The 23,203-nt window shown below is 46.2% G+C and overlaps 1 protein-coding gene across 1 annotated transcript in view; it reads left to right on the top strand.

Moving 5' to 3' along the window:
• Positions 1-21,793: 21,793 nt before the first annotated feature.
• The window catches only part of SLC1A4 (solute carrier family 1 member 4), a 30,130-nt gene continuing 28,720 nt past the window's right edge, over positions 21,794-23,203 (top strand). The window contains exon 1 of the mRNA XM_083495189.1: positions 21,794-23,054. Coding sequence (XP_083351315.1) covers positions 22,519-23,054 — 536 coding nt within the window. The 5' untranslated portion in view covers positions 21,794-22,518. The remainder of the gene's footprint in view (positions 23,055-23,203) is intronic.

Here is a 23,203-nt window from a genome sequence, read left to right as displayed (position 1 = left end):
TTTTCCAGGACACTATCTCCGACGGAACGGAATTACAGCCAGCTCGACAAGGAGGCATTGGCACTTGTGGCTGGAGTGAAGAGGTTCCATGAATACCTCTATGGCAGGACTTTTGACCTCATCACTGACCACAAGCCACTCCTGGGCCTCCTCGCCGGTGATCGTCCAACTCCACCGGTCCTCTCACCATGCATGCTGCGATGGATTGTTTTCCTGGCTGCCTACCACTACCGGCTCATCCATCGCCCGGGGAAATCGATGGGCCATGCCGACGCCCTCAGCCGTTGCCCTCTTCCAGCATTTGTGGAAGACCCGGCTCCAGCTTCATCGCTCCTTCTGATTGAGGATCTTCCGGCAGCGCCTGTATCGGCTGCCACTGTGGCCTCCGCATCTGCCCAGGATCGCACCATCAGCCGGGTGCTCAACTGGGTGTGGAGGGGGTGGCCACAAGGGCCTTTTGCATCGGAGTTCCAGCCCTTCGCAACCAGACAACATGAACTCTCAGCTCATCGCGGCTGTCTGCTGTGGGGAGACCGCGTCGTGATTCCCCAGGGACTCCGTCAGCGCGTCCTGGAGGCTCTGCACGTTGGCCACCCGGGAATTGTCAAAATGAAGGCGTTGGCTCGGTGTTACGTCTGGTGGCCTAATATGGACGATGCCATCACTGCCTGGGTGTCCGCCTGTCAAGCGTGCCAGGAGTCGAGGCCTGCACCACCGGCAGCTAAGGGACACACCTGGGAGACGCCAAAGACACCCTGGTCGAGGGTGCACATCGATCTGGCTGGCCCCTTTCACGGCCGGACCTTTATGGTAGTGGTGGACGCCTATTCCAAATGGCTGGAGGTTGCCCTGATGCCCTCCACCACTACCGAAGCTGTCATCCGGGTGCTGCGAGGCCTGTTTGCAACGCATGGGTGTCCTGATGTCCTTGTCTCTGACAACGGACCGCAGTTCACGTCAGGCACGTTTGAGCGGTATCTTTTGGGACTGGGCATCCGCCATGCCCTAACGGCACCCTTTCATCCATCCAGCAACGGGCAAGCGGAAAGAATGGTGCGCTCGACAAAAGAGGCACTGGCGCGCCTGGACTGGGGAGACTGGCATGAGCGGGTCGCCGAATACTTGTTCGTGCAACACATCACCCCTCATGCAGCCACAGGGAGGAGTCCTGCTGAACTGCTTATGGGCCGCCGCTTCAGGTCACCGCTCGACCGGCTACACCCAGACTTTGCCGTGGCTGAACCCCCAGGCTGTGCCAACGCACCACGGTCATTTGTCCCAGGAAACCAGGTCTTTGCCCGGAACTATGTGGGGGACATCCCTTGGGTGCCAGCCACAGTAGTGGGAGTCACTGGACCTCGCTCGTACCAGGTGGCACTCGAAGACGGACGCTTGTGGCGACGGCACATAGACCAGCTTAGGCGCAGGGTTGGGGACTTGGACACTACCGAGGTGCCCCCAACTGCGCTTGCGGCTCCAGAAGAGACACGTACAGATGGCGAGGCCCCACCTACACCTCCCTCGCAAACTGCCAGCGTGGAGCCGAACCAAGCCGTTTCAGAACAGACTCAGACCACTCCACTTGCGGAGGCTCCACCCACAGCAGCGGATCCAGGGGAGTTGGTTCCAACGCCACCTAGGGTCGCACCACAGCCTCAGCGAGAACTGTGTGGCCCTCCGGACTTGGCTACCAGTCCCCGGCGGTCTGGCAGAGTTTCCAAGCGCCCAACTTATTTAAAGGACTATGTTGTTGGACAGGTATCACTGTTGGTCTAAGTATGGGAAATGTAACCGATATGCTTTTGTGCCTAATTGAACCATTACGCGTAGTGCTGTATATAAGGAAACCATTACGATTGTAACTAACGCCTTATCTCGGTGGGGAGGGGTGTTATGTAGTGTAGTTTCACCCTGGGCCAACAGGGGGATACTGTATATAGTTTTCACTCAGGTCTGTAGATAGTTTTCACTCAGGTTCGCGCCAGTTATTTTAGGCGGGAACTCTGGGCTGTTGTGGTTACAATGTTGACAGCCGGCTGCCTATAAATACAGGCCGGCTGAGCTGTTCGCAGTCAGTTCTACTCCAGCTTACCAAAATAAAGAGCTACTTGAAGAAATCGCTGTGCCGGCTGCTATGTCAACCCACGACTTAACAACTGGACCTAATGGTCAGGGGTCCCTTTACCTTTACTTTATAAGACCTTACATTTTTTATTTCACCTATCTAGGAATGAAGTAGTTATAAATCTGTGGCCCTACAAATCTTCCTCCACAGGTTGATTTGGCCACAGTGTTTATGTCAGCAGAAAAACATTGGCTATGTTAAAATGTCTTCTACATTGTTTTGTTGCCCTTTAGAATGGGTTTTTCCCTTGATCAGCATTCTACTAAGCAATTCCATGAGTGTCAGCAGACTACACTTTCCAGAGTTCAGCTAAAGGGAAAAGTTTTAAAATTCAACAGATGGATAATTAGTCTGCTGTTTTAGCCATATTCTACATATATCATCACAATCCAGATCCTAGCCTGCATCTCATCTACCTGTGGCTACATTGAAATCTTCGTGTCAAATCTATGTCTGTAAGTTCTGCTGCCTGGGTCTTTCCATATCAAGTGATCCACCTTTTTTACCTCATGCCATCCAAATTTCAGTTTTTCATCTCATCCCATTTTTGAGTTATGAGGGTTTGAAATTTCAAAAAAAAATAAAAATGGTAATTTTGGCCTACACAAAAACCTTTAAAACTCAGCCCAGGATTGAGATATGCCAAAACTAAAACCACCAAAAATGAAACCTGTGCAACAAATGCTCTGGAAAAGTGTTTGGTGTGAAGTATAAATAATGGAAGAATAAATGTTTCCAGACACATTTCATGTGCAAGTCGTCCCCCCCCCCAATTTTGTTTGATATGCATGTAATGTTCATGAGATGAAGTAATAACAAGAATTCTTTCAAAGCATTAATATTTTTTTTTATAATGTGATCCCACTGAGATCTCAAGATGAGATTTTGCAGGAAGCTCTTAGAAATATTAAATACAATTTTTTTGAATAATTTATTTCTATTAATTTTTTAATGACTTTAAAGTTTTACATTTTGTTTTACATCATGTGACATCATATTAAAACCCATGAAGTTCTGAAGAGATTGGTGTTTTCGTGTAGTCCAGAATCAGTGATACTCAGAGGAGACTGATAAATCAAGAGGTAGCTTTCTGGCAAAGTTGTTGATGAGCTGGACAGATATGGGTTGGACCCTAGCACACGAAGAATTGGGGACTGATCCAAGGTATTTTGGGTGAATGGGCTCAAGTGCAGGTGCGTTCTGGTACCTCTGCAGAGGTTGAAGAATAATGATCAATAATGAGCAGCAAATTACTATTAACTGTTCTCATTGCCAATGTTTGTTACGGAGTGGGGGACAAGCTGTGTGTGTTGAAATGCTGACAGTGTCCTAGCAAAGAGCTTTTATTATTATTATTATTATTATTATTATTATTATTATTATTTTAGGTTTTGTCAATAGAAAAGTTTAGAAAATACAAAAGACAAGTGCAAAACAAATACAAAATACAAAAGCACAAAAATACAAAATACAAAAATACAAACAGTAAACACAAAAAGAAGAAAAAACACATATAAAAGAAAAACAAAATTTCTCTCTTTCTTAATCTCTCCACTTTAGGTTAACTTATTTTCCTGACTTCCTCACGTCTCCCATTTTTGTATCCCTTTTAAATTTAGTTCAGCAAATTCATGGTCTATTAGTTTATCTATTGTTAATCCCCTTATACTTTTTACCTTGTTGCTAGAGCCCCTTCAATTCATTTCAATGTCATCAACATTCAAAAATTTTACAATATTTCTGCAAATAAATTTTAAATTTCCTCCAATCTTCTTCCACCGACTCTTCTCCCTGGCCTCGGATTCTGCCAGTCATTTCCGCCATCTCCATATAGTCTATTAGTTGCGTCTGCCATTCTTCCAAGGTGGGTAGGTCTTGTGTCTTCCAGTGCTTTGCAATGAGAATTCTTGCTGCTGCTGTAGCGTACATAAAGAAAGTTCTATCCTTCTTTAACACCAATTGGCCAACAATGCCCAGGAGGAAGGCCTCTGGTTTCTTCGGGAAAGTGTATTTAAATACCTTTTTAAGTTCATTATATATCATTTCCCAGAAAGCCTTAATCCTTGGGCACGTCCACCAAAGGTGAAAGAATGAACCTTCAATTTCTTTGCATTTCCAACATTTGTTATCGGGCACTAGCAAAGAGCTTTAGTTCCTCAATGATTGTGTCAAGCACAGGAAACACCTCAATTTACAGGTGTAAAATGCCCACAAAAACTATCAGGCTTAGGTCAATGGGTTTCCACTTGTTTATTTAGCCCACTCTGGACAAAGTCCTAGCAGAGGATCCTGGTTGGTATTATTAATGGTCAACTGTTCAGATTTCATGGTAGAACGATTGTTTCAGATGACAAAGTGCAGCAATCCATCAGTTGTTTGCCCATGGTTTTGATCTAGCTGGAGCCTTCCCATGTGGTCTTTCACCCCTTGGAATCTGCACTTGTTGAACATCTTACTGATTTACAAAAACTGCATTGCTACCATACCCTACTGCAATTCAGATGTTTATATCTTATGCTGCTTCACAAACTCTCTTGTCTGCCACACTCCATTTTTAAAAATAGTATTTGGTTGTATACACACAATCATTCAGTCTGAAGCCATGGGAGGAATGTTGGTGTGAGAAGGAACTGTCAGTCAACTGTGTGCCCCTTCCCCTAATAATAATAATAACAACAAATTTTTATTTGCATCCCGCCCTCCCCGGCCAAAGCCGGGCTCAGAGCGGCTAACAACAGTAAAAATAGCACAGTGTACATAAAATCACACAGTCAATTAATTAAAATACATTCTAAAATCAATTCAGAATCAAATTAATGGCAACCATTGGGTTAGAGCTCTATAAGGATTACAGAAGGAGAGAGGGGGTCAGACTGTGCCTTGGCCAAAGGCCAGGTGGAACAGCTCCGTCTTGCAGGCCCTGCGAAAAGATGCCAAGTCCCGCAGGGCCCTAGTCTCTTGTGACAGAGCGTTCCACCAGATCGGGGCCACGGCCTAAAAAGCCCTGGCTCTGGTTGAGGCCAGCCTAACCTCCCTGTGGGCCAGGATCTCCAAGATGTTTTTATTTGAAGACCGTAAGGTCCTCTGTGGGACATACCAGGAAAGGCGGTCCTGTAGGTACGAGGGTCCTAGGCTGTAAAAAACACCACCTCACCAAATTTACCAAGCAGCATGAAACCCTGACATATTAACATGGCCTTAACTTTGATCCAGAACTGGCCATTAAGTGTCTGGATTGCAACTCATCGTTTCCTGTCTCAAGCTGGCTTTGAAAGCTTTCCAGGAGGCAGCAGGTGGGAAAGTGCCGCAGATTCACAAAATTGACTTTGTTTTGTCACTTCTCTCCATGGTCAACAGCAACATACCCCTTCCTCTTACAACACACGAGTTTTCTTCTGTGTTTTTCATTTCAAAGAAATATTTTTCATGTTATATTCTTCTTTTCATAGTGCTGCCCCTTCTTACTAATTCCGGGGCTGGGGGAGTGTTTGTTTTCTGTGGGTTTACTTTAGTTCAACTTTGTTATCTGGCGTTCGTTCTTCTTTCCTGAGAGGCTCCTCAGCTGAAAACCCAGTCCCCTTGGCTATTTTTCCAAGCCTTTAAAGCTTTCTGCATCTTTCCTGTCCTTTTCAGATTTGATTCCCCCCCCCTTTTTTTTCTTGATCTTTTAGTGCTTTGTAACATATGAAGGGATATCACATTATCCGATGGGCTTTAATTTGGGACAACCCATATTTCATTCATTTTTAAAAACCTATTTTTCCATTCATTAATTTCTGTGTCAAGTTTTACCTTGGAGCCAAGGTCTTTTAAGTGCATGCACAATGTGACAGAGAGGCTGGAGGACGTCTCTGATGTGGGCAAGTCAGGAAGGAACCCAGAGCTGCTTTGGGGGAAGTCAAGGCTTTGAGGTTCTGTTCAATCATGTCAGATATGGTTAATCTCATCCCCTGCTCTCCCAATATTTATGACATAAATGCCTGACGACTGGTAGGCACAGGATGCAGCCATCTCAGACGCTGTGTGGGAATCTGAACCCTGGTCCTCCTGAGGCATCAGGCATAAGCCTGCATTTTATTAATGTTTGATCAGGACTTGTATATTAAAGAGGGCTTAGATTTTCAAAAGTAGATTTTCAAATGTTTCAATGCCAGGCAGAGAAAACCTTGGCCATTTTCCTAAGACAAGGGGCCCCTTTTTGATTGATAGCAGAAAACAATTCTCAAAGTCATAAAAGCTGAAATTACAGACTAAAAGCAGGACATTGACCCTACATGTTACAGAAGATAACAAAGGCAGAGATAAACATAATTAGGAATGGGCAAATAGTAAAATGATACCATGGGCCTCTTAAACCTTGAGTTGTATTTTCTAAGGCCAGAGGTAAATGGGAGAAAAAACATCTAGCTGACAGAGAAAGAGAGGCTTTTTGGGAAGTCTTTTTAAAGCATCTAGCTGGGAAGTCTTTTTAAAGCTGTTTCTTCCTTAAACAGATAATGGGAAAAGCAGCTTGCTGAAGGGGAGGAGGCTTCTTCTGAAACTGTTTTAAACTGAGTCCTTTTCTTTCTTTCTCTCTCTACTTTAAAAAGGCCTTATTCCTTTTAAGAGGCTATCTGTGTTGTGTATTAAATATGTTGGCCTAAATGTAATTATGCAAAGGATTTAACAAATGCTAGAAGAGTTGTATTTATCTTGAAATTAAGTCAGCCACCAGTCCAGCCTCTTGCCAGACAAGAAGACGCCATCAAATGCTGTCCTGATATATTAGCTGCCAGACATTTGTTTAGAAACCTTCAAATGAAGGATATCTTTCAATGTTGATGTGAAACTCAAGATCCTTGACATATGTTTAAGATAAAAATTTAAGATTAACCATTTGTTTTAGAAGGCAATAGGGCAGGGAGGGCAAGAGGTGAGCTGGTAATTAAGATTCCTTGTTGAGACACATGTAAGATATATTACTACTTATTTGTCATTTATAGATGTAACAATATATAGCTGTTTGTGTTCCTTATAAGGACAGAAGGATATGGGTGTATCTTTTTGTGATTGGTTATAGCAATCAGCCAATAGGAAATCCAACCAGGCTGATTGGACAGAGGCAGCCCAAGGAGGAGCAAAGGGGGCTGGATTAAGGGAATATAAGTGCTGGCCATAATGGCAGGAGGCCAGGCCAGAGCTTGGTAACCATATACCACTGTGCCTCTTATTTATTTGTCTGACAAATAAATTATTTTTTTAATTTCTCTGTTGCTGCGTTGAATATTTCATTCCAGCTAAGCGTTAACCACAAGCAGGATGCTACATTTTATGGTGCCTGCGACTCGGATTAGTGGTCTGCTGGAACGCAGCCCCTTCGCCTCACTGAGCGGGGTACAAGAGAGAGGACAACTGTGCCTACCCAGCGCGCACTGGAAAAATTTTTCCAGGGGAACGCAGCAGTCTCGTCTGTCTGATACCCTGCTCACTGGCGGCGACGGACCGGGGGGAAACGGAACCAACCAGGGGTAAGTGCACAAAGGGATTTTTGGCCCTCCAATTAATTGGGAGGAAGAGAAGTCTTGATCAAACTTCTGCGTCTCAGTAAGTGGGAACTGAGTACGCTAGGTGGTTGGGTATATCAGATGGTGGTCTGGTGGGGGAAAAGGGGAAGTTGGGAGGTAGTGTGTGGTGAAGTATCCAGCGCATTGTATGTGTGAGAAAGTACAGAGCAATCTGTAGCTGACCTGAGTGTGGAGTGGGTAGTACTTCGGTTCCCAGTGAGGCGACTCCATCTGGGCAAGAAACCCCACGAAGCGTGTGTGTGAGTGACTGAGTGGATACTTCACAGGGCCATACAATGGGAGTTGGGGGTTCAAAAGGGGAAAATACACCTCTTGAATGTATGTTAAATAATTTTAAGAAAGCCTTCTCAGGGGCATATGGAGTCAAAATGACGCCAGAACGCTTGAGAACGTTATGTGAACTAGAGTGGCCGAAGCAAAATACTGAATGGCCATCTCAAGGAACCTTTGATATAAATTTAGTAAGCAAACCTTGGTCTAACATCGCCAAAGAAACTGAAGGGAGCCTAATTCAAACCCTCCACCAGTTGTAACCCCAAGGCAAGAAAGTGGAATGAATAATGGGGGTGGAGTCACAGAACTTGATTCCTTGATAGATTATGATAAATATCTTCAGGAGGCATTGGAGTCCTATAATGAAGCCCAAGCAGAAGTGGTTATTCCACCTGTGAGTCCCAGTAGAACTCCATCTACAGTCTCCTTTAGTGGAACAACTGATTGCCTACCCCAAACCCCTGTACATCCAAGTCCTAGAGAATTATTACAGAAGTTACAGGGAGACCTTAATCGGTCAGCAAGCAATACAGCCAGGCGTATAAAGCTGCTAAAAGAACGCCTTGGGACAAATACCATCCCCTATGATTTGAGGCCCCTAGAGCAAAGCGAAGAGAAAGATCACGTAGTAGCCCCTCTCAGAAGAGTATTTGATGCACTTGAGGAGCCTGTCCAGTACATTCCATTCACAACTACGGATCTGATGAATTGGAAAACACCCTATCTTTCGCAGAAAAACCTCAGGCTATGATGGACTTGGTGACTTCAATAGTAAATACTAACAGTCCTACTTGGACAGGTTGTCGCCAGCTCCTGAATACTCTCTTCACCACTGAGGAAAGGAGAGACAAAATTGAAAAGGCACAGATATATTTGCGTGAGCAGGCCAGAGTGGGAAATATTTATAATATTGACCGTCATCTCCAGGAAAACTTTCCCTTGGAAGATCCTAATTGGGATCCAAACAATGCAATTCACCTGGCCAGGCTTACCACCTATCGCCAGACGCTTGTGCAAGGTATCTGCAGGGCATGCCAGAAGCCCACTAATATGTCTAAAGTCTCAGGAGGGTAGACGTGTTACCCATAACACTGTTTCGTGTTCGGTGCACACCCACAAAAGACTTAAGTTGTCACCTTTTGAGCTCCTGTATGGGAGGCCGCCCTCCTTTGTTCAGGATATTCCAACTGACCTCAAACAAATAGGAGAACATGTGACACAGGGACAAGTGCAATCTCTCTCCCGTGTTTTTGTCTCTCTCCCGTGTTTGTTTGTTTTGTTTTGTTTTTTATCTTAACAGGTGGGCCCTCGAGCGCACGCCGTGCAGCATTGCCTGCCGATTCATCAGCTCCAGGCTGGCATAGCATATGGGTGAAAGAGTGGAAACGTGATCCACTTGCACCTAAGTGGCGTGGACCTTACACCGTCTTGCTCTCTACTCCAACAGCGGTGAAGGTAGCTGAGGTGACCCCCTGGATTCATCACTCCCGTTTGAAGAAGTCCGAAGGCAGTTGGACGTGCAAAGGTGACCCCTCTAATCCTCTTAAACTGACTCTCTCCAAAAACCCCTGTATCTAGCCCTACCGGGAACGGGCTGGGTCACGGGCAACATTAGACGACCGGCCTGCTGCAGCCACAAACCTGGAAGCTGGCTGACCTGCGCACGCCTGAAGCTTGAGGAGCATCTGAACCAGCGATTGTGAAAGGAAAGATTCTCTTATACAATTAATTGACTGCCCACCCCCTTGTGGAACAATTATCAGAGATATTACTCATTGGGGATCCTCGGGATATATGTTTTGGTCTTGGTGGTTCCCCATTCCTGTCACTGGGGGAATTATATTGGGACTAATATTTATTTGCTATCACTATAAGGTAATCTTTTGTGGAAGGAATGCATATGCTAGACATCAACATGATTCTATTATTAATCCTGATCCCTTGGGAAGGGGAAGGGTCCTTGAATCTGGCCAAATTGACTAAATATGGATTCCACCATGACCACAATATGTGGGTAGGTTTAGCTGAAATGGTAGCCAATGTTGCAAATAGGACCAATTGCCTTGTTTGCTCTCTTGGGCCAGATGATTCAGAGGGAGGTATGCCCTTATTACCGATACCATTAGATGCCATTGGTATGGTAAGCGAAATACCAAACCAGACAGAAGTACAGAATTTTCCCGGATGGAACTCAACTAAACCATTACGAGTTATACCTGTACAAGGGGAATTCTGTGTACATAAATCATCAGATGCAGCTGATTCCACCATGATAGGCTCTTCTCATTGTCACTATACTTGGGATAATATTAAGAATACCTGGGCACACGATACTACCTATCGAACTCGGAATACCTTGCCCTGTGCACCTCCTTTTATTCATGCATGGAAAGTGGTATGGAACATAACTGTGACAGAGAAAGGCAATCTAACATACTGCACTGTGAACTCTCTACCTCTTGTGATATTTCGCCTTATGCACTCCACATACCAAAAACCTCAGACCCGATGGTTGTGGTGGATATGTGGAGAATGGGCATACAAGAAACTCCCTTCCAAATGGAGTGGGACTTGTTTCCTGGGATGGGTATTACCACCAATGTGAATTATGCCCACTAAATTTGGCCAAGCGTACACGAAGAAACGCTGATATTTCTCATATAGCAGGAGGAAGTACCCAAAGTCGGAGCGGTACTGATGATTGGCCGCCAGGGCGCATTATAGCCTATTATAATCCTGCCTCCTGGAATCCTGGTGAGCTCATACAAGGGGCACGGGATCCTATTTATAATCTAAACAGAATAATTCGATTGCAAGCAGTAGTGGAACTTGTAACCAATGCAACGGCCCGGAGTTTGAGACTTATTGCACAACAATTGGATGAAAGTAGAGCCGCCATTTTGCAGCTGAAAATGGGAATGGATTATGTACTTGCCAAGCAGGGAGGCCTATGTGGAGTCTTGAACTTGACAGGGAATGCCTGTTGCTTTAACATTTCAGATAATGGTGAGGCAATCCGTGTGTTGGCCACAAAGATGGAGAATATAGCACATGTCCCAGTACAAACATGGGAAGGATGGGATATGGGATGGCTCACCAATTGGTTACCTAATGTCACAGGACTCAAAGGGATACTATTGTCTTGCTTGTTTTTCTTGACAGTAGTGGTAATGGTTTTATGTATGATGCCATGTATCATTTCATGTTTTAGAAGTACAATTAGCAAGATGGTTTCAAATGAAACTCTACCTCATATCATGGCCCTATACAGAGCTTTACCTCAGGAATATGATGAAGGTCAAGCTATCAAGGACACTTGGGACGAAGGTCCTTGAGCTTGAAAGGGGGGAATGAGGCATCAGGCATAAGCCTGCATTTTATTAATGTTTGATCAGGACTTGTATATTAAAGAGGGCTTAGATTTTCAAAAGTAGATTTTCAAATGTTTCAATGCCAGGCAGAGAAAACCTTGGCCATTTTCCTAAGACAAGGGGCCCCTTTTTGATTGATAGCAGAAAACAATTCTCAAAGTCATAAAAGCTGAAATTACAGACTAAAAGCAGGACATTGACCCTACATGTTACAGAAGATAACAAAGGCAGAGATAAACATAATTAGGAATGGGCAAATAGTAAAATGATACCATGGGCCTCTTAAACCTTGAGTTGTATTTTCTAAGGCCAGAGGTAAATGGGAGAAAAAACATCTAGCTGACAGAGAAAGAGAGGCTTTTTGGGAAGTCTTTTTAAAGCATCTAGCTGGGAAGTCTTTTTAAAGCTGTTTCTTCCTTAAACAGATAATGGGAAAAGCAGCTTGCTGAAGGGGAGGAGGCTTCTTCTGAAACTGTTTTAAACTGAGTCCTTTTCTTTCTTTCTCTCTCTACTTTAAAAAGGCCTTATTCCTTTTAAGAGGCTATCTGTGTTGTGTATTAAATATGTTGGCCTAAATGTAATTATGCAAAGGATTTAACAAATGCTAGAAGAGTTGTATTTATCTTGAAATTAAGTCAGCCACCAGTCCAGCCTCTTGCCAGACAAGAAGACGCCATCAAATGCTGTCCTGATATATTAGCTGCCAGACATTTGTTTAGAAACCTTCAAATGAAGGATATCTTTCAATGTTGATGTGAAACTCAAGATCCTTGACATATGTTTAAGATAAAAATTTAAGATTAACCATTTGTTTTAGAAGGCAATAGGGCAGGGAGGGCAAGAGGTGAGCTGGTAATTAAGATTCCTTGTTGAGACACATGTAAGATATATTACTACTTATTTGTCATTTATAGATGTAACAATATATAGCTGTTTGTGTTCCTTATAAGGACAGAAGGATATGGGTGTATCTTTTTGTGATTGGTTATAGCAATCAGCCAATAGGAAATCCAACCAGGCTGATTGGACAGAGGCAGCCCAAGGAGGAGCAAAGGGGGCTGGATTAAGGGAATATAAGTGCTGGCCATAATGGCAGGAGGCCAGGCCAGAGCTTGGTAACCATATACCACTGTGCCTCTTATTTATTTGTCTGACAAATAAATTATTTTTTTAATTTCTCTGTTGCTGCGTTGAATATTTCATTCCAGCTAAGCGTTAACCACAAGCAGGATGCTACACTCCAAGTTCAACACTCACACCAAGTACACTACAAAGGATGTCAGCCTCTTGGGCCATGCTAGCAAGAGCCCAGTCAGACTAAGCTTTTGCTTCTTGCACTCCATCCTGGAAAGGTAAAGATAAAGGACCCCCGACTGTTAGGTCCAGTCACAGATGACTCTGGGGTTGCGGCGCTCATCTCGCTTTACTGGCCGAGGGAGCAGGCGTACAGCTTCCGGGTCATGTAGCCAGCATGACTAAGCTGCTTCTGGCGAACCAGAGCAGTGCACGGAAACACCGTTTACCTTCCCACCGGAGTGGTACCTATTTATCTACTTGCTTTTGAACTGCTAGGTTGACAGGAGCAGGGACCGAGCAACAGGAGCTCACCCCATCGTGGGGATTTGAACTGCTGACCTTCTGATTGGCAAGCCCTAGGCTCTGTGGTTTAGACCACAGCGCCACCCGCGTCCCTCCAACACATATAGCAACATAATAAAACTTCAAACATTAAAAACTTCCTGATGCAGGGCTGCGTTCAGATGTCTTATAAAAGTGGGACTCTGAAGATGTCTGTGAATCAAATTACAGTCAGGTTGGGGTAGCAGAACATAATGTATCTCTAACCTAGAAGATCATGCCACCATCTTTGTTTATTATTTTAAAGGCCCTTTTCTGGGAAAGCTCTTCCAAAACAGCTTGCAACATTTTAAAAAAAATCCACAATGGGTGAACTATCACTAAACAAGCCAACAGAAAACACAACACAACAGAAGATTTGCAGGAGCATTTATGGCAGAACAACATTTGAGTTTTGGGTGTGGGTGTCTCTGAACCTGCTGAGTAAGAAAATCCCACATAATTCATGATTTCCTTTTTCCATGAGCCTCTACAACTTCTTTCTGGGGTTACTTACTGGATTCTAAAAGAGCCCATTGGGCCCTGAGAACTTTTTGTTGTTGTTGTTATTAAGGGATAGTTTGCTAATACTGGGAAAGTTGAAATGCTTCAGGATTTCTAAATGATTTAATCATTCAAAGAGTTCTATTTCGCATTTCAGGAATCCCCTTTAAGCTTCTGGCAGGTTGCAGAAAAAGGAGAAATCAGATGATAGGAGACTCCACCTGTCTCTGAGAAAGTCTCCTTTTGTGGTTGTGAAGTTTCACAATCATCTAAGATAACAGAAAAGGCTGAGGTCAGACAAGACCTACACATACTTCCATATCCATACCCTCCAACATTTCTCTGATGACAATAGGGACGTCCCATTCCATAATGATAATTTTACTATTTATACCCCACACATCTTACTGGGTTTCCCCAGCCACCCTGGGGAGCTTCCAACATATATAAAAACATAATAAAACATTAAACATTTAAAAACTTCCCTGTACAGGATTGCCTTCAGACATCTTGGGGGTCAGAGAACTTCATACCCTCCAATATTTCTGCATTGAAAATAGGGACATCCTAAGGAAAAGTAGGGCATTCTGAAATCAAATCAGAAACTTCTCTAAATCAGGAACGTTCCTGGAAAATAGGGACACTTGGAGGCTCTGCATATCACATTGCTTCCACCCATCCTCATACCCCTAAACAGCAAAGTGGATTGTTTCCTCAAAATCTGTTTCCTTTCTTCACTTCACTTTGATGAAACAATTTGACAGCTCATTGCTTTCTTGCAATCTCTAAAGTCTGGTTCTCATCCACAGGTCCCACAACTGGTCACCCCTGCAAAGTTTTCCATTTAAAATCCAACATTGGGGGGGGGTGAAACTGTTGTGTGGCCAAAATGACTACTGCTAAGACCTTAACAAACAAGCTCAAACCTTCCAGTTGTGTTTGGCTTGGCTTGGCTTGCTCTTTGCATTTTCAATTCATAGCAATGAAAGGCTTTTAAAGCATTTTTTAGCGGAAGCTTTCTGCTCTCAGTTCTCCATCTGCCCTCCCCTCTTGACCTCTTGCAACAGAAATTTCTCCAGTGTTTTTGAAATTTACCACTATGACCATGCTTTGCATTTATTATAGCTTTATTGTAACTTGTGATTAAAAACGAGGGTTAAAAAATTGGAGCAGACGTTGCAAGCAGATCCCTCTCCCTTTAATCACTTTGTAAGTTTGTAGTTGGAGAGCAGTTGTTCAAGGGATGTATAATGTGTTTCCGTCTTGTACATCCAACTTACATTCATATAAAGGTCTGCAGTGTGGGCCTGCAGATGTATGAAAAGCAAAGCACCCCCCTCGTAAGCTTCTCTTCTGGAAAGGCCTTTTAAAAATCCCATTAGCTTAATTGTGTGCGTCAGTGTTGTCACTGAACAGAGAGCTCAAACAGCATGGGAATGGGATTAGGATTTAGCTGTCAACCGTCTACCCATACCCTCCATTCCCTAGCATAAAAAATAAATACTCTTTTGCACTTATAACATGGGTATTTTCAGACCAAGGATCCTTGCCCGACTATTACATATTGCAAAAGATTCAACTCAACCCTTTCCCAGGCATACATAAAAGCCATTTGGGGGTTTGTCCTTTTTATCAAAGCCATGTTGGAAAATCCACAAATGTCCAACGCCAGCAGTTCAAAGCGAATCTTGCCAGGTGCAGCCGCCAAAAAAGTAGGTTGTACATAATAGGGTGTTTCTGTTTGGTGTGGTTTTTCTGAAGGAGGAGGCCACTTAAAAACAAGCATTTTATTAAATCCTGGGCTAAATGTAAGAGCTTACAATGTTTGGGTTCCCGTGGGGCCTTGTTCTAGGCCAGCCCTTCTGAATGTCTGTATTACATGCAATTTTTTTTAAAAAAAAATTGTTCCCAAACACAACTCAGAGAGCCAAGTTACATGTTACGTCAATTATGTACTTGCGCCCCAAGGTCCACACCCCACCCAAGTTGCCAAGACAGGGGCCTCGGTCTGGATGATGATGATGATGATGATAATTATGTGCCACCTATCTAACTGCCCCAGCTACTCTGGGTGGCTTCTAAGCAGGATCAGGACCTTATCAAAGAGGGTAGGAGGTTTTAATCCTTTGTCCCCTGATGTGCCCTACACCCTGCAATCTTCAAAAGGAAAAGGCTTCTGTTGTTAATTTTATATATATATTATGAATGCGGCAGTACTTTGTAAATCCTATAAAATGACTTTTGTTGTAAATGTGCTGATTAGCTTTGTTGTTGTTTTGCTTTGTGTTATGTAGATTGCAATCTGTTTACTGATGATTTGTTAATTATTCTATGTGATTTATGTCGTATTTGTGATGTTCTATTCTGCTATTTTTTGTTTGTTTGTTTGCAAGCCGCTTTGCAGTTCATGTGAATGAAAAGCGGCAAAGAAATACCTATAATAAATCAATTAAATCAAATCAGGCATCATAGGCAAGTTGGCCTCTTGGTGATAGAACCATGGAAGGCCACTTTGCTTATAACAAACCCAAAGAAAGAAGCAGCATTGTGGGCAGGAACTGGAAAGTCAAGGAAGAAGGGTGAGATAAGGAAGCAAATCGGCAGAGAGCTCAGGAAGGTTCATTGTAAAGGAAGACAGGCCTGAGAAACAGCAACGTAAATGAAGGACGTGCAAGAGGAAAAGATGGGACGGCGAAAAGTTTGTGCACAGGTAGGATAGTGTTGCTCATGGTCACCAATTCACCACCAGTATTCGGATGGCCTGCTTGCTGTTGCACAGATTAGGCGACAAGGGTAGCAAGATAACAACACTAGTTGACTGGATGGGTTGTTTGGGGTCTTCAAGCTCCCCAAGATGAAACTTCTTTATCTAGTTCATTAGTTTCGGAAGCAAAAATGGCAACACAGTTGGTTTTTTAACTGATCACTTGAGAAAGCATAGCCCACAAAGGTTAATTGGTCAGAAGCTCATTTCTGTCAGGTTGTTTTTTTGTGTGTGTGTTTTTTGCAGATGCAAATCCAAACCCCAACTATCTTCTTTCTCTGCAAACTCTCATTTGTGCAATACCTGGCCAACACACTGCAGAGAACACTGTGACTTTGTGGAAATTAAATATTCACCTTAGATCAATCAATGTTTTCTGTTATGTTTATCCATGATGTTTGGGTAATGAAGTAATATCTGTTCAGCTGTCTGAAACTACTTGAAAGCAAGGCTGCATTTCTCAAAATATGTTTCCACAAGGTGTGGGAACCTAACCAGATTCAGACCATTGGCAGCGAGAAAGGATCCATTGGGATTATGATAAAAATTATAAAAATGTAATATGGGGGAGTTAATGATTGCTAGGCTATGGCAGGATGTTAGGAATGTTCAAAGACCCTGATTTTAGTGAGGGTCATCATTAATTCATACAGCACAAATCTGTATGTGTCCATGTAGAAGTAAATTATCCAGAGTTCAATGGGGTTTACTCCCAAATTATGCTTGCATAGCAGTGCTACCTTATGGATATAGATATCACTGAATCTGAAACTCATTTCCACCCTATGTGGAAAGTTTCACTTTTCTGAGGGGTATCTTGGCAATGAGGCAGCAAGTGCAGAGCAGAGTGGGAAAGCGATTTACTGTCTACTATTCGACAGAGTGAGGCAGGTGTTCATTATTTAAAATGCTATTGTTGCATTTTTATAGCCAAGGAGGGGGAGAGGTGCTTGTGTGAATTTGCCAAAAGTGCCAAAAAACCCACCTGTGCACCTTGACTTTAGATGGGAACACAATTTGTGGCAAAATGTCTCAGGCTGGTCCTAAGGACTTATTATCAACCTGCTATGAAAAATGATGAAAAATCATAATTCAATATGGGGGGGAAATTGTAGAAGGGAATTTGTGCCACAGTGATTCAAATATCTTGGCATGAGGTTATAATCCTAAAATAGAATTAGCTTTCCAGAGACAAGTACACACCATGTACATTACCCAGTTCATTGGATGGTTAATTATAATAACCTAAGGTTACCAGTATAGTAAAAGCCATGGTTTTCCCAGTAGTGATGTATGGAAGTGAGAGCTGGACCATAAAGAAGACTGATCGCCAAAGAATTGATGCTTTTGAATTATGGTGCTGGAGGAGACTCTTGAGAGTCCCATGGACTGCAAGAAGATCAAACCTCTCCATTCTGAAGGAAATCAGCCCTGAGTGCTCACTGGAAGGACAGACCCTGAAGCTGAGGCTCCAAGACTTTGGCCACCTCATGAGAAGAGAAGACTCTCTGGAAAAGACCCTAATGTTGGGAAAGATTGAGGGCACAAGAAGGGGACGACAGAGGACACAATGGTTAGACAGCGTTCTCGAAGCTACAAACATGAGTCTGACCAAACTGCGGGGGGCAGTGGAAGATAGGAGTGCCTGGCGTGCTCTGGTCCATGGGGTCACAAAGAGTCGGACACGACTAAACAACAACAACAAAGGTTACCAGATTTTTATCAATGTATCCAGGGACAATTTTCAACTTCAGTAGGAATGATAGGATTTTGGCAGGGGGCTCATTTGTAAATCCAGGGACTGTCCCTGGGAAACGGGGACGTCTGGTAACCTTATAATTACCTATGTGCTAGAAAGACTATAGATCATGACACAAAGTGCTATAGATCTGCTTCCAGGTAGATGCTTATTGTGGAATGGGGGGGGGGGTTCTCAGGCAAGCAAGTTTTTCAGAGGGTCTACATGATTGGCATCAAAATGCCAGCCTGTTTTTGCCGTCACCCCATGAAATCTGGAATTACTTATTCTGGGGGAAATCCAATAAATTAGCAAAAAAAACCACCCCACCCCTGTTGCCAATGAACCATCTGTGATATCTGAATTATTATTATTATTATTATTATCATTATCATTTGTTAAATTTGTACTCAATCTGAAGATCACAGGGCAGTTCACAACATGAAACTAGAAAATGAGAACACAGGATACACGATAAAACAAAAACAGAAACAAACCAATTATCTCCCTCTTCCCACAAACACATTTAAAAGGACATAGGATGTTAATCAGCCTAAGGCCTGGTTGAAGAGGAGCTTCCCCCCCCCCTGCGCTGAAAGATGTATAATGAAGGTGCCAGATAAGCTTCCCTGGGGACAGCATTCCACTCCACAGAAAAAGCCCGTTCTCATGTTGCCACCCTCCCGGCCTCTTGATGAGGAGGCACACAAAGAATGGCCTCAGGTGGCGATCGCAGGGACTGGGTCGGATCATATTACCTGTTTATGACAATAAGCATATCTGGAAGCACTTGGAGTTCACTCCCGGATTAAATTCATTACCATGGTCCGGTTTTGGGAGACCCTTAGTGCCCCCTTCCCCCCATGCCTTTCCTCTTTGCTCATTCAGTGGCTCCCTGCCAGGGTGCCCAGTGGGAGAGGCCAGCAGAGGCGGCGGCTTCTGGTCTGCCCTTCTACTTGCTCAGGTGCAAGCCCATGCAGCCAGGTACACTTGCTCTGAGCCTCGAAGGGCTAAGCTGGCTGTGGGGTGTGTGTGTATGTGCTTTTTCGTTTGAGTTTATAACTTTATTCTAACAAGACTGCTGCCCTGAGCTTCAAGCAAGCTCTCTGGGCAGTGTAATGCTTGGTCCTGATCCTGCTGTGCTACCCAAAAGGAGTGTCTGGAATGCCTCCAGCTGCCTGAATGCTCTCCAGTGCCCTGGAGAGGACCAGTCTAGGCCCACTTTCCAACTCTGGGAGAGAGTGGAGGCAGCAGCCACCGTCCCTTGCATCTTTTGGTGGTGCAGAAATTGGCGCTGAGTGCACTAAGCCCTGTTGCCTCTGCCTCGCCACCCAGAGGGAGAAGAGAACAGAGGCAGCGGCTGTTCTTTGCAGCTGCCTCTCCCATTTGCTTGTCTGAATAGGAGACCAAGGAGCAGCAGACTATGGGGAGTAGCTGCCATTATCTCTGCCCTCTCTCTGGGCAGCGCAGTGATTGGGGTTTGGCTTTAATTATTATTATTATAAATTTTATTTATACCCCGCCCTCCCCGGCCAGAGCCAGGCTCAGGGCGGCTAACACCAGTAAAATTACAGTAAAAACATAATAGGAAAAGAAACCACCAATTTAAAATACAGGTTTAACAGGCCCAATCTTCCTCTCCTCACCACCTCGAAGGGTAGAGTGGAGACAGCTGCTTTTTGCAGTTATGGACACTGGGGCTCAAGAAGAAGAAGAAAAGAATTTGGATTCAATATCCTACTTTATCACTACCCTAAGGAGTCTCAAAGCGGCTAACAATCTCCTTTCCCTTCCTCTCCCACAACAAACACTCTGTGAGGTGAGTGAGGCTGAGAGAAGTGTGACTAGCCCAAGGTCACCCAGCAGCTGCATGTGGAGGAGCGGGGAAGCAAACCTGGTTCACCAGATTACGAGTCCACCACTCTTAACCACCTACACCACACTGGCTCTCTCCCAAGCGATGGCCAACCATAGAAACACAGGAAGCTGCCTTGCACTTTGTCCACCCATCTCTGTATTGCCAAACACTGACTAGAAGTGGCTCTCCAGAGCTTCAGGAAGAGGAAGCTGGGGATGTAGACTGGGACCTTGCACATTCAAGGCAGGCGCTCTCCTCATGGAGCAATGACTCTTCCCCATCATAAAGGATAAAGGTAAAGGGACCCCTGACCGCTAGGTCCAGTCGTGGCCGACTCTGGGGTTGCAGTGCTCATCTCACTTTATTGGCCGAGGGAGCCAGCATACAGCTTCCGGGTCATGTGGCCAGCATGACTAAGCCGCTTCTGGCGAACCAGAGCAGCGCACAAAAACGCCGTTTACCTTCCCGCCAGAGCGGTACCTATTTATATACTTGCATTCTGATGTCCTTTCGAACTGCTAGGTTGGCAGGAGCAGGGACTGAACAACGGGAGCTCACCCCATCACAGGGATTCGAACCGCAGACCTTCTGATTGGCAAGCCCTAGGCTCTGTGGTTTAACCCACAGCGCCACTCGCATTCCCCATCATAGAATCATATCATTGTAGAGTTGGATGGGATCCCAAGGGTCGTCTAGCCCAGGGGTTTGCAACCCACGGCTCCGGAGCCACATGTGGCTCTTTTACACCTTTGCTGTGGCTCCGGGGCAGATACTAGTGAGGGGAGGAGGCGCATTGTGCTCCCCGACACTCCCCACTTTGGCGGGCGCTGTACTGGCTGTGACGTCACCTTCCGCCCGCCCGCTACATTGTAAGGGGCATGTACGCTGGTCACTGCATTGAAAGGGGGCATGTACGCTGGCCACTGTTTTGAAGGGGAGTGAAGAACACACACACACACACACACAAAGGTAACTTGTTAATTTAACGTTTATTTCTATGAGGAGGAGTAATTCTGAGGGGTCAAACAAAGAAATAATAAAAAAGTGACAAAAAAGTTATTTTTATAATGACGAGTTTTGCGGCTCCCAGTTTTTTTTCTTCGGAAACGGGTCCAAGTGGCTCTTTTTGTCTTAAAGGTTGCAGACCCCTGGTCTAGCCCAACTCCCTGCAGTGCAGGAATCACAGCTTCTTCACCCAAATGAAAAATGCTAAGAGGAACTTTTTGCTTCCGGAGGCAATAATAATAATTTTTTCTTTATACCCCGCCCTCACCAGCCGAGACCGGGCTCAGGGCAGCTAACAACCAATAATAAAAACAATCATAGCCGCTTCTTGCCACTGTCGTGCGGGGGCACCTAAGGCACAGCCTGCTGGCTCTCTCCCTCCAGGTGGGTCCACTTCCCTTTGCTTGTCTGCTTTGGGGGCTGCGGGCGGGGAAGAGGGGGGGCTGCTTCCAGAAGCTCCTCAAAAACCTCCCCGGGGCTTCTTCCGCCTGACAGTGGCGGCTGCTGCTCCTCCGTGACGCCCAGTTAGGGGGCAGCGCCCCCGGGGCGTCCTCCGCGGCCATCCAAGGGATGCCAACCTGGGAGCGGGCTTCGCCGCTCGCCGCAGCTGACGCACGAATGTGGCCCGCACTACTATCAGGGAATCCCTTCTCGGATTGGATGGGATTCCACGGGATGAGCGGCGATTGGGCCCTCGCAGCCGAATGAAGGGGTCGAACGCCGAGGGCCCGCAAAGGGCCGCACCATTGCTGACCACGACATTTGCACAGTTGGCCTTGGACCACAAGACCATCCTTTGACCTTCCTCCTGCTTTTCCAAACCACCCTGCAAATAGGGGATCGCCCGGCAACCAGATTTTCTCCGTTGTTGTTATTATTAAGTGGGAGTTTCTTATTTTAAAAGCGTGCGGCCATTCAAATGCGCCCCCCACCCCCGTCTCCAGAAGTGGTTCGGCCTCATTACGACGCGCCCCCCCCCCCGGGCGATTCTCTGCCAGCCGCTTCATTCCGCTTCCACGCGCCTCGGATAGAAGGTGACGCGCGCCTCTACCTTCTGTCGCCTCCGTCACCATTTATGGGGAAAAGCAGGAGGAGACCGGAGGCGCCCAAAATAAAACGGTAACGGCATTCAGCACTCCGCCTCCCCGGTGGGATCCCGCACGGGCGGCCGGGCAAACGGCGAGCCGAGGGGGAAAGTCTGCCTTTCAGCCCCGGCTGACTGGCAGCAGCTTCAAAGCGCAGTCGCCGCGCCCGCCGCCTGCCAGCCTAGTTGGCTCCACCCTCTCGACAACTCTCTCTCCCCCCCCCCCCGTTTCTTGCTTCTTTTTCGGAGTCCGGGGTTCAACCCCTCCACTTGCAGCGGAATGAGCTGTACCAAAGAAGAGGGGAGGGGGCGCGTGTGAGGGGAGGAGCCTTCCGAGTGGGAAGGGGCGGCGGGAGCAGCTGAGCCCAGACCGCCTTCGCCTTGCATCATCCGGGTTGGGGGGGGGGAGAGGCGAGGAGCGGAGCCGGGCGCCGCTGCCCACCTTGCTTGCGCCTCACAGCTGCTTCAGCCGGCGAGCGCCTTGCCTGCCTGCCTGCCTGCCGCGCGTAAAAGAGGCTGTGAGGGCGCGCGCGACGCTGGGCGAGGGGAGGCTGTCGCTCCGGCCGGGAAGGACGAGCAGCGCTGAGGAAAAGCTCCCGCAGCGCGCCGGGCAGCATGGAGAAGCCCGACGAGAGCCGGAATGGCTACCTGGAGGCGACGGTGGTGTCGGGCTTGGAGGCCGGGGAGGAAGGGGCGCGTCGGCCCCGCCTGAAGCTCTTCCAGCTGCGCGGCTTGGGGGGCTTCCTGAGGAGGAACTGCATGGTGATCCTGACCGTGTCCGGGGTGCTCCTCGGCGTGGCCATGGGCACCCTGGTGCGGCGCCTGCACCTCAGCCCGGCGCACGTCGCCTACCTGGCCTTCCCGGGGGAGATGCTGCTCCGCATGCTCAAGATGATCATCCTGCCGCTGGTGGTGTGCAGCCTGGTCTCGGGCGCCGCCAGCCTCGACACCCGCTCGCTGGGCAAGCTGGGCGGCATCGCCGTCGCCTATTTCCTGATCACCACCCTGCTGGCCGCAGCCCTCGCCGTCGCCCTGGCCTTCATCATCAAACCTGGCGTGGGCGCCGGCAACCTCAACAAAAACTCCCTGGGCTTGGATGACACCGCGCACACCGGCAAGGACACGGTGGACTCTTTCCTGGACTTGGCGAGGTAAGGAGCAAACTCAGGAATGCCACGTGTGTGTTGTCTTCCTGGCGCATAGTCTCCCGTTTTGGGAGAGTAGCATCTGTGCGGTTTTTTTTAAAAAAGCTCTTTGCTAACCTAGTGCGCTTTCTGCCAGACGTGACTGACATTTCGAG

The sequence above is a fragment of the Podarcis liolepis genome (assembly GCF_965112155.1).
Source record: "Podarcis liolepis genome assembly, chromosome: 3".
NCBI lineage: Eukaryota > Metazoa > Chordata > Lepidosauria > Squamata > Lacertidae > Podarcis > Podarcis liolepis.
The sequence above is the reverse complement of the archived record's forward strand: the minus strand, read 5'-3'. Positions and strand labels throughout refer to the sequence as shown.